The following is an 11,667-nucleotide window of genomic DNA, read 5'->3' as shown; positions in this document are numbered from 1 at the left end:
CCCCCGGCGGGGTGGGCTGCGGGGCTCGGCAGGGGGGAGGAGGCTGCGGGCGGCCCGGGGCAGGTTCCACGGGGAGGAGGCGAGAGAGGGAGGGCGCTGGGAGGCTGGGACACGGGCAGGGTGCGGTCCTGGCGGTTCCCGGTCCCGGATCTCTTCAATTTCCCCTCTCACTCCTGCCCGGGGAGCGGAGGCAGCGGCGGCTCCGGCTCCGGCTCCAGCCTCGCCGCGCTGACCGCCGAGGCGCAAACCGCGGAGGGCTCCGGCAGCGCCGAGCCCCGCGCCCCGCGCCCCGCAAGCGGCCGCTCGCCTGCCAAAACAAACGGCCCTTCGCTATTTATTGCCGCCGCCGGGCCACGGCAGCTCAGAGCGGGCCGACGCCAGCTCGCCGCACCGGGCAGCCGGAGCGCACCCGCGCCGGGCACCCGCCGCGCCCCGCCGGCACCGGCACCGGCACCTGCCCGCCGGCTGCGCGCCGCATGGGGAGCCCCGGGCCGGGCGGCGGGAGCGGCGGCAGAGCCTAGTGGGGACCCCGGAGCCAGCGGTGCCCCGGGCCGCCCCGGGGCCGCCGGGCGCGCCATGAAGCCGGCGCGGCTGCTGCTGCTGCTGAGCGGGTGCGCGCTGCTGCTGGCGCCGGCCGTGCGCGGCTGCGGGCCGGGCAGGGTGGTGGGCAGCCGCCGCCGCCCGCCCCGCAAGCTCATCCCGCTCGCCTACAAGCAGTTCAGCCCCAACGTCCCCGAGAAGACGCTGGGGGCTAGCGGCCGCTACGAAGGCAAGATCGCGCGTAACTCGGAGCGCTTCAAGGAGCTGACGCCCAACTACAACCCCGACATCATCTTCAAGGACGAGGAGAACACTGGCGCCGACCGGCTCATGACCCAGGTACGGCACCGCTGCCGCCCGGTTCTACCCCCGCGCCGGGCATCTACGGGTACCGGGGCTGCCCCGGAGCGCCCTGCTTGCCACTCTCCGGGGACCGTGTGGGCCCCGCGCTGCGGCTTCCCCGTCCTGCCCCGGGCATCCCGGTGACGGGTCCGGGCTGCCGGCGTGCAGCGAGTGCATCTCCTTTCGTCGGGCGCTGCAAAGCTCTGTCCCTTCGGCTGCGCTGTGCGCGTCGGACAGCACGCTGCGCCTTGGGACGGCAGCACCCTGCTCCCGGAACCGGCGGCACCTTGCTCCCCGAGATGTCAGCACCCTGCCCTGCTGCTCCTCGGAGCCTGTGGCACCCGTGTCTGGCTGCACCCCGAAGAACGCCCTTGTGACTCCCGAGCTGGCAGCATCCTGCGTTGCTGCCCCTCAACTCTTGTCCCACTGGCCCCCATGCTGGCATAACCCTGCACTCCAAGCTGGCAGCAGCCGGCCCTGGTGCCCCTGGGCTGTTCCACACTGCCCCCGATCCGGCAGCATCCTCCCACATCCCCTCGATCCGGCAGGGCTGTGCCGCGCTGTTCCCTGCTCCGGCAGCACCCTGCTCCATGCAGCCATCCTGCCCTTGCCCCTCTACTGTGCCTACCCACTGGCAGAGCAGGCAGCCTGCCCGTTGGATCCAAGGGACAGACCAGAGTCGGGAGTGCTGGCAGGGAGGAGAGTAGGCTCCAGGAGTGCTCTTGCTGACCTTGTCCCCACTGTGACACTGAAACCCTCAGTGCCCCCTCTTCCTGCACATCTCGTGTGGGATGATGAAGGGTGCTCAGTGGGAGCTGCTTGCTGTGCTCGGAGCTGGGGACAACCTGTTACTGCAAATGCCCTGTTGCAGTCAGCTTACAAGTGCCCTGGGCCAGCAGGAAGGATGGGGGGGTGGACGGTGCAGACGACAGCAGAGGAGGGGGGGTGATGCTGGACGAAGGTTACTCTGTGTTTTAATATTGCCAGGAGAATGCCTGAGGGTTTCAGGAATGCAGATAAGGAGCCGCACGGCCTTGCTAAGAAACCTGGCCACCAGCCTCAGCAGGGTTACAGCCTGAACGAGCTGCTGGGGGAAGCAGAGGGGAGCTGGGGCTGCCCTTCTGACCACTGCACCCTTGGTTAGGGGCTGGCAGGTGGGTAAACATGAGTGGCTACGATGGTAGGCACTGGGCAAGGCCCTAGTTTCTGACCAAGGTGTTCCTAAGACTGGGAGGAGAAGCTTCTTGGGTGCTTGACAGCTCTGCAACCCCGTGTGTCCTGAGAGCAAGTCCCTTAGGGCAGGGACCATAGTCCAGGTTTCGGGCTGGGGACTGTAGCAGAGGGACCGGGACCCCCTGCAAGGCAGCAAGCTTGCACAAGTTGTGGCTGTGGGCCCTGGGGCTGGGCTGTAACCTGCCTCCCCTGGGGAACAGCTTCAGGGATATTTGAGGAAACAGTCAGTTCCTCTGGTCCTTGCACTGGGGAAGTGGATGACATCGTTTGAGACAGGAGAGAGCTTCTTGCTGTGTTTTCTGCTGAGATTGCTCACACCACCTTCTGTAGCCCAGCCAGCGCCCCTCAGCACACCTGGGAGAGGGAGATCTCTGTGTCCCACATGTCAGCCTAACATTTCATGCCATACCACTGCCTTGGTGGCAGAGTACCTAGAAGCATCCTGGTCTTCTTGGACTGCACAAATGACGGTTCTTACTCCAGCAGGGTCCCTGGCCACCACACATCCATGCACAGATGGGTACCACCATGCCTTGGGCAGCTCTGCAAGGAATTATTCCTCTTGCTATGGAGATGGCATGATTTCTAGTAGCTTGATGCCATCCCACAGCCCTCTGGGATTGTCCTGTGGCACCTGGCTGTGGGAGATCCCCCCAGATATGGGAACTCTAGCTCTGGCACCATGTCCTGTGTTGCTATGGGTTGGGAAAGGCCATTGACCCAACTCCTTGTCCCTTCCCCCAGAGCACTGGCTTTTACTGCTGTTGACTCACTTCAAACCTGTTTTCTTTCCCCAAGTCCAAGGGTCTGGGTGTCCCAGGCAGCCGGAAGATGTCGCCTGCTTAGAGGAGTGGGTTGTGCTGCTCTCTACCTGCCTTTCCTTTATCGTTTCATCTTCCTCAAGAATTCCAGTGTGTTTGCTCTCACTGGTCCCACTCGGAGGTGCTGAGATAAGGCTGGAGGCAGAACCCGCCTCACCTCTCCCCAGCAGCCTGGCCCAGGAATGCCGTGGGTCCCCTGCCCCCATGGAGTCCCAAACCCAGCCTCTCCCTACCCCAACCATCATCCCTTGCAGCCACTACTTGTCCAACTGACACGGAGACCATCCTTGCAGTGGTGAGGAATTTCTCATGAAGACCTTGGGGTAGGACTTTTGGCTTCCTTTGGAGGAAACCTCACTTCAGGAGGAGATGCTAGTAAGAGCCCTCTTCTCCTGGCCAGGCTCTGGACATGGGAGTAGCTGTGGCCAAGCACACTCTATTCACGACAGCTCTGTTGAGACTGTGGTCACACCTGAGTGTCTTTCATACTTCCCCTGACACGACCCTGGGGTCCCTGCTGACTTGCACCCCATCTTGGACCTGTGCCCTGCTGCCTTCCCTAAAGTGGTTTGGCTTGCCCCACAGGACATAGTTCTGTCCCCCATATGGACATAAAAAGGGAGATGCAAAGGTTGGGCAGAAGGTGGGTAGAACTTCTTTCCTCAGCCCAGCTCAACCTTCGCATGATCTTCACCATGAGGTGCACGGGACAGCAGAGCCATGAGCTTAGTGTGTTCATATGAGGCCCCATTCTGCATGTGAGCTGGGGGTGTCCGGTCATCTGCACCACTACAGGGACAAGCTGTGCCCTCCCTGCAATCCCCATTAAACACATACCCCGTGGACAGCCCATGTTTATGAGTTTTCTGGTCCCTCCTGACTGCTTGTGCAGGCAGTAGAGCCTCTGGGCAGACAGTGCCCATCCCTACCGATTTCCTGCAGCTCATGTGTGCTCCCTGACCACTGGTGCCTGCTCCTTACCCATTCCTGTCCATCCCTGTCCTTTGTTGTCTTTTCTCTGTCTCCTGTGCCTGCTCCCTGTGCATCGCCGCCTGCTCAGCCTTGCCTATCACTGCTTGCTCCCTATTTATTTTTGCTCATCCCTGCCTGTTTCCTCCTCATTGTTGCTTCTTCCCTGACGATCCATGGTTGTTCCCTGTTCGCTGCTGCCCTGCTCACCAGCTCCCCACCCGTCAGTATCTGCTTCCCTCCCGACCTGCCTGTGCCCGCCTGGTCCTTATCCATCGGTACCCGCTCCCTGCCGGTCCCCTCCCGCGCTCTGACACCTGCTGGCCACCGATGGCACCGGCAGAGCCGGGAACAGGGTGCTCCAGGCCTGTGCCCGACGCTCTCCCTGCCTGCGGGAAAAGGCTTGCACAGTCTCGTTGTTTTTGTGCGTGCAGGGTGCCCCTGGAGGACAGAACAGCCGGCAGTGAGGGCCGGAGGGGTGCCCAGAGCGGGGTGCTGGCATGGTAGTGGCAAGGGAATGCCTGGAGTGATGGCTGGGGGATGCAAGGGGGCTTCAGGGATTCCCTCCTTGCTTCCAGTGCTGAACTCCCTTCCTGCGGGGTCCCGGTGGGGCTGGGGACCTCGGGAGCAGCTTGTCACATGTGCCAAGTGGCACCATGGTGGTGCTGGACGGGGACAAAAGTCACTCTCCTCCCTATTCCTCCTCCCCTCACCTAGCAAATTGTTTGTCCAGCAGCTTCCTGGCTTATCTCCCCACGCCCAGGGAGCTGTGGGATGACGGCAGACCTCATGTGGGGCAAAGGCCTGCCTGGCACTGCCCTTCCCAGGGCCTGGACCCTGCCAAGTGAGAGAGGTTTCCTCAAGAGCAGCAGCACCCTCCTTCCTAGGATGGGAGCAGGTGTTTGGGGATAGGGTGAGGACCCACATTTTTGGTCCCTGCACTGCTGAAGCAGTGTTGGGGCATTTCTGAGCCTGGGGATGTAGCCAGCATCAGGTTTTAAAGCCCTGGCTCATGCTTGCTGTGTCTCAAGACCCACGACGTACTATGGTGGGGAACTCCAGTACTGAGCATCATGCAAAAATGCCCACATTGGGCACTGTGCAAAAACACCACCACCAGTGGCTGTTTTTTAAGCTGCTGGCCAGTCATTTCATTTAATGCTTCCCAGGACTGGCTTTGTGCATGACCATGAATGCTCTGTCCTCTGCCTTGATTTTATGGTAGTCCTTGTTTCCTGGGGAATGGCAGTGAAAGGAGAACTGGAGGCAGAGTTCTCCCAGCCAGCAAGCAATGGGTGGTGACAATGGGACTCTTAATCCAGCTGGATGCCTCAGAACCAGCTGCGAACCTCAGCTTTTGGAGCCAGTGTAAAAACGCCCCAGTCTCAGCTTGTCTCTTTTAAATTGACTTAAGTTTTATACACAGTTTCACTTGGTGTGATTCTTAGAGTGTGCTGTGCAGGGCCAGGAGTTTGATACTATGGGTCCCTTCCAACTCACTCAATTCTATGATTCCTGAGATTCCTCACAGAATCTCCTTTCTGGGCTGCGCAGTCCCAGCCCATTCACCTGGTTTTCTACAGAAGCTCCCATTTTCCTTTTCCTGCACCTTTTCTATCTCTCCTCCATTCCTTTAGGAGCAGGACAAGGGACCAGAAGCCGGGGTTGTACTTCTGCAAGTCAAGCACAGAGTTTTGGTCTTTCACTGACCTTCAGCTGTGACTGGGGGATGTGGGGCAGGGCAGGATAAGGCTGGGAGGACTGCAAAACAGGCATTTGAGGCTGGCATCCCTCTGCTTGCTGGGGAGAACTGCCATGGGCACCTATTTCCATGTGTGACCTCTGTGGCCACAAGGTCTGGGGCTTTTAAGATCTGCTGCTGCTCTTTAGCCCAGGATTTTCAGCCCTTATGGCATGGAGAGCTTCACTCTACATTCTTTCTGTTCCAGCCCAACTAGCTCTTGGGCAGGTTTGACATTTGCCATAGGAGCAGAGGCCGGCTGAAGTGATGAGGCTGCCCAGTGCTGTGTCTTTGTTACACAGGACTTGAGCCATACCAAGCAGAGCTTGTTGAGGACTGGGCAGGTTGTTTAATTTGTGTCTGGAGACAGCCCTAGGGTCCTTGGGACCTCCTCCCAGCCAGAAAGCAGCAGGATTGAAGCTCTTGTATCCTCCTCCTATCAGACGGGAACTGATGGGCTACAGTTAGCACAGGACAGGTATCTGGTGAGCAGAGAGGGCGTTTCAGCCCAGCCCAGGCTCTCAAATGAGCCTGGAATTAGGGGAGAGAGGGGGGGAGAAGGGAGCCCTGTTGAGTGCACACTCCTCTGCCCAATGGTGGAGTATCAGGCTCTGCAGTTTGGAGAGCATGGGATAGACAAGGCACCTCATGTTCTCAGATCTTCCTCTGCTGGACCAGCCCCCAAGGACCTGAGGGCCCAAGGAGGCTTGATGGAAGCACGGTGGGATGCACCCTGCCAACCAGGCAGCTAATTCCTCTCTCCAAAAAGCTTTTTCTGACTCTGTCCCTCTGTCCTACAGCGCTGCAAGGACCGCTTGAACTCCCTGGCCATCTCTGTCATGAATCAGTGGCCAGGGGTGAAGCTGAGAGTGACGGAGGGCTGGGATGAGGATGGGCACCACTCGGAAGAGTCGCTACATTATGAGGGCCGAGCTGTGGACATCACAACCTCGGACAGGGACCGCAACAAGTATGGCATGCTGGCTCGCCTGGCCGTGGAGGCTGGCTTCGACTGGGTCTACTATGAGTCCAAGGCACACATCCACTGCTCTGTCAAGTCAGGTGGGTCTGGGGTGGGGGGCGGTGAGCAGAGCTGGGGGCCAGACCCCCTCTTGCAGAATAGCTTGGGAGCCTGGCTGGCTGAGTGGGGTGCTCCTGCAGGGGGTGCCAGCTCTTTCATCCTGATTTCCCTATCTGGGGCAGACAGTCAGGTGGGGAGTGAGTCACACACCTGTGGCCAGCCAGTACAATGGGGCAAATTCCCCATCTGGCTTCCATAGACTACATCTTGACCCAGTCTCTCTACCCTGCTCCTTTTCTCAGCCCACATCCCTTTCCCCGCCCCGGCCTGCCCCACCAGTATGTCCATCGCACCTGTCTCCCCTGCCCTTGCAGTCCCTTAGTACCCATGCTCAGCCTCATCCAGCCCTGCTCTGCTCCACTGCTGGCTGCTTTTGAGCTTCTGCTGTCGTAGCAGCATCTGTCCATCCCTGCCTAGCCGGGGATGGGGTCAGGGACATCCAGACAGGGACAGGCCGGGGTACCCTGGGATCAGCTCTTGGCTTTGCAGCCCCATCTGCAGAGGGGAGCAGAGCTGGCCGGTGCTTCGGGGCATGCTGTCGTCGCTGGTGGTGTTTTCTTCCTCCTGTGCGGTGCAGCGGGGGCTGCGGGGTGGAGGACGGGGGGAAAGCAGCTCTCAGGCCCCGCCCGTGCTCCGGAGGGGATTGCGAGGGGTGCAAGCCCCGCCGCAGCCCGGGAGAGGCGGCCGCGCCCGGGACGCGGCCCCCGCCGACTGCAGGCTGCAGAGGGCAGCAGCGCCCCGCGCGCGGCAGCCGTGCATGCAGCGGTGCATGGGCCGTGCTGCGCCCACGTCTCCACAGGCTGGGGCGGGCTCTGCCTGTGCGTGGGCTTGCGTGGGCACGGGGGCAGCCTCGGCACACGCGGCCAGGGCCGTGTCCGCACACGCAGCCCTCGCACACGCAGGCACGGAGGGCCGTGCCAGCGCGCACAAACACAGCCGTGCCCGCGGCCCCGTGTGCCACGCACCGTGCGCGGCGGGACCGGGGCCGGTGTGCCTGTGCCGCCCCGCGTCTCTCGTCCCCGGGCTCAGCTGCCACCGCACTGTGCCTGTCCTACTGCCCTAGCCCGCAGCCAGCGGCTCGACACCCCCAGACGGCAGCCGGGCCCCCCGCGCTGACCCGCTCCCCGTGCTGATGCCAGGACGGGCACAACGCCGGCCGGCGATGGAAGTGGGGCCACCGCGCCGCAGAGAGGGAGTGATGCGCCCCCGAAGAAGAGGGACAAAACGTGGCCGGAGGACCAGGACTCCCGTGCCCCGGGGCACCCTGTGGGGCTGGCAGGAGGAGTGGGGCCAGGCTCCGAAGCAAGGACCGTGACTCCACAGCCATGAGGCTGGCCAGAGGAGTGGGGCTGCGCCCCTGGAGAAAGACAGAGGCTTTGAATCCTGGGATGCTCCCCTTCGACCAACTGAAGCGGGATGCCATAACCCAAGCTGCAGACTGGGGCCCTGAGACCCTGAAGGGCTTCCAGAGGCTGGTCATATTCCCCGCACTCTGCAGCAGCTCCTCAGGGCTCTGGGTCCCCCATATTTATCCCCCAGGCCATGGGCAACCCAAGATTGTGTGGTGGAGGCTGTGGGGCACACATCCTGATCCCCTCAGGACTGCGTACAGAGGGCAGCCGGGCTGCCCCTGCCTCTTAGTAAATGGCTTTTATTTTTGTATGGATGGCCACATGGCCTGTTGTATGTATTGTGTCTCCTCGGGTCCTTCCCTGCACCCACCTACCCTTCTGTGCCCAGCACCTATGCCATCCACTTCTGCCAGGCACCCCTCTCACCCTCCTGCAACCCCTCGCCACGGCTCTGCTGCCTGTTGGGGGATGCAGGGTACAGGATTTGGGACCTGGCCTCCGGGGCAAGGACAGGGCAGACGCTGCACCTCATCTGAGCAATAAAAGGATTCTGTCCCAGAGATGGATGCCTCTCTTCATGGGCTTGGGGGCTGGGATTTGGTTCTGCCCAAACCTGGGGAGAGATGGGGGCAGTGCCATCTGGGTGGGGACATTCAGGGATTAGATGAGAGAGCTGGGAGAGGGCCCTGAGAGGGGACTTAGAGCTCAAGGACTGAACTGTGCAGAGCTAGGAGCAGGACCCTGAGGTGAGATGCCACTGGCAGAGGGTGGGAGGGTGTCATACAGACACTAAGATGGGAGTTGCTGGGACTTGAGGGAACACCACTGCTGGGGTAGCTAACCACCATTCCTTGGGAAGCCAAGGTTCCACTGCTAAGTGCCAGAATGGGCCCCTGATGACAGCTTGCAGCCTCCATCTGGGGAGGGGTAGGAGCTTTGTGCCACCATTCCAGGAGACAAGCCCAGAGAGTTTGGGTCCTTTATCCTGTGGCAATCACTAGGGAAGCCCTACCCAGGAGGCTGGTGGCCTTTGCATGATGATGGCCATGGGTTGTGACAACTCCCTACAACCCAGAGAAGCAGGAGCTGGCTGACATTGGTGGTGAAGGGCTGAGCAGGTGGGACAAGTGAGCAGGACAGCCACATGGGGTGGAGGGGTGCTGCAGTGCTGGGGAAGGGTGCTGCATCCTGCACTGTTCCTTGCAGCATCCTCCCAAGCAGTACCCAGGGCCAGCACTGCAGGGAATAGGGATGCTGTGAGGATATGCAAAGTGAGACCAGGCACTCTGCTCCTCAGCCTGACACCATCTCAGGGCTCTGCCTCTGCTTTTTAAAGCTTCAGGTGTCCCCTGGTAGTGTCTTGCACATTTCAGGTTGTGGTTGTGTCCCACTCACCCAGCCTATTTTGGGCTTAGGATCTGGCTCTATACAGCAGGCCCAATACCCTGGGACCATGCTGGAGTCCCCAGGTGCCGCCTCAAGTGACATCTTGGCTGGGGGATGAGGTGCCTAGGGGAGATTGGTGGCCGGGGGTGCGTAGGGTACAAGCTTACATTGGGGATGCCAGGGCAGTGTTATGCCTAGGTGGGCAAAGCCGGGCAGACTGGGAAGATGTCTATGCACAGTGGAAATGTGGTGCTGAGGGTCTGGCTAATGGGTAACCCTCCTATCCTCTCTCTCCCTGCACAGAGCACTCAGCCGCTGCGAAGACAGGGGGCTGCTTTCCTGGGCGGGCACTGGCAACGCTGGAGGACGGTGCCCAGACGCCACTGTGGGCACTGCGCCCAGGCCAGCGAGTGCTGGCAATGGACGGGGCAGGCAGGCCCACCTACAGTGACTTCTTGGCTTTCCTGGACAAGGAGCCCCGTGCCCTCACCACCTTCCACGTCATCGAGACACAGGAGCCACGCCGGCGCCTGGTCCTGACGCCCACCCACCTGCTCTTTGTGGCAGAGAACGCTTCGGCGCCCACCGCCCACTTCCGTCCCATCTTTGCCAGCCTCGTGCTCCCGGGACATTTTGTGCTGGTGGTGGCTGGGGGAGGCAGCTTGCAGCCTGCTGAAGTGGTGCGGGTGCGGCACCGCAGGGATGTGGGAGCCTATGCCCCGCTGACACGCCATGGGACACTGGTGGTGGATGGCGTGGTGGCCTCATGCTTTGCTCTGGTGAAGGAGCAACAGCTGGCACAGCTGGCCTTCTGGCCGCTCCGGCTCTACCACAGCCTGCTGGGGTGGCCAGAGGTGCAGGGGGATGGCGTGCACTGGTACTCAGGGTTGCTCTACCGCCTGGGCAGGCTGCTCCTGCCCCCTGACAGCTTCCACCCACTGGGGATATCCCAGGCAGAGAGCTGAGGGTGCACCACAGCCCCAGCCAGCACAGCTGGTGGAGATGGTGGCTGCAGGATGACTCACTGGGGGCCAGTACCCCCTCCCAAAGCTGGGTGCCCATGGGGAGCTGCCTCCAGCCCTCTGCCTGCTTGGGGTACAACCGTCTCCTGGTTGGGGGGCACCGAAGCTCCATGGTGTGCCTCATCCATGTTCACCACCCCCTCCTCAACCCCTGTTCCTGGGGACAGGAGGGAGGCATGAAGGGTTTCCCCCGGGACAGGGGGCTGCCCCCAGCTGGATCCACATGCTGCTATGTGTGTGTGTGTGCAATGTGTGTGTGTGTGCAGAATTAGCTGACGGAGGTCTGATAGACGAGTGGGAGGGGGAAGAGGAGAGAGCCCTGGCTGCTCCACCGGGGCTCCCACCATGTCTGCACCCAGTGGAGAAGTTTAGGGAGAGGGGCCCAGGGCCCTTTGCTAGGCAGCCTGGGTGGGAAGGCAGGCAATTCTGTTTTCAGCTCTGGGACATGGCAGCTGCGAGGAGGGTGACCCAGGTACTGGGACTGTGCTTTGTCCTTAGCCCAGGTGCGGGGGGCACCCAAAATAAGCAGGGGTGGGGGGGTCTGGAACAGCTCTGGCATGAGACCTCCGAGTTGGTGACACAAGTGCCACTGGAGTGATAGTGGGGAGTGAGGTGCCAAGTTTTGCCCAAAGCCAGCACCAGAGTCACCCATCTGGGCATCCTGTGGGACTGCTGTGACAGCATGGGGCGCTCTGGCTGGCAAGGGGGGCTGTGGAGGCAGACACACGGGCAGAAGGGTGCAAATGCCAGCCAGGCATAGACACACTGGTAGGAGCAGGGGTGGAAAGAGTCAGGGCTGCAGCCCCAGCCTGCTGGGGCCTGAAGAAAGAGGCAGAGGAGAAAACCTTCCCAGCATCTGGCCTTGAACTGGCTCAGCCCAAAGTCTTTCCCTGCCCCAAAGCTAAAAAAACTCCTCAAGCTTCAGACTCTGGCTGGCCTGACCTCCCCAAGCCCCCAGTACCCCAAACCCTCAGGGTAATTCAGGTTGCTGCTCACCCACTTCTGGGACCTGGGGAGAGTCTCAACAGACCTGCAGCCACAGTTCCCCCACTCCAAATCCTAGCTAGAGCCTCAGCCTCCCCTAGCTCCACAGAAGTGGAGGGGAGGGGGCTGAGGGAGGCTGTGACCCATGTCCCCCCTGTAGCATCACGCATCTTTATTTATTTATCTGCTCTTTGTA

At 61.2% G+C, this 11,667-nt stretch overlaps 1 protein-coding gene across 1 annotated transcript; it reads left to right on the top strand.

Moving 5' to 3' along the window:
- Positions 1–576: 576 nt before the first annotated feature.
- On the top strand, positions 577–11,667 carry IHH (Indian hedgehog signaling molecule). The gene is made up of 3 exons (XM_005519709.2): positions 577–879; positions 6,447–6,708; positions 9,769–11,667. The coding sequence occupies exons 1-3, from the start codon at positions 577–579 to the stop codon at positions 10,428–10,430; spliced, it is 1,227 nt and encodes a 408-aa protein (XP_005519766.1). The 3' UTR covers positions 10,431–11,667.

The sequence above is a fragment of the Pseudopodoces humilis genome, chromosome 8 (assembly GCF_049639895.1).
Source record: "Pseudopodoces humilis isolate 2021_Gansu_Grassland_sample_001 chromosome 8, ASM4963989v1, whole genome shotgun sequence".
NCBI lineage: Eukaryota > Metazoa > Chordata > Aves > Passeriformes > Paridae > Pseudopodoces > Pseudopodoces humilis.
Note: the sequence above shows the minus strand (reverse complement) of the source record. Positions and strands in the feature narration are given on the sequence as shown.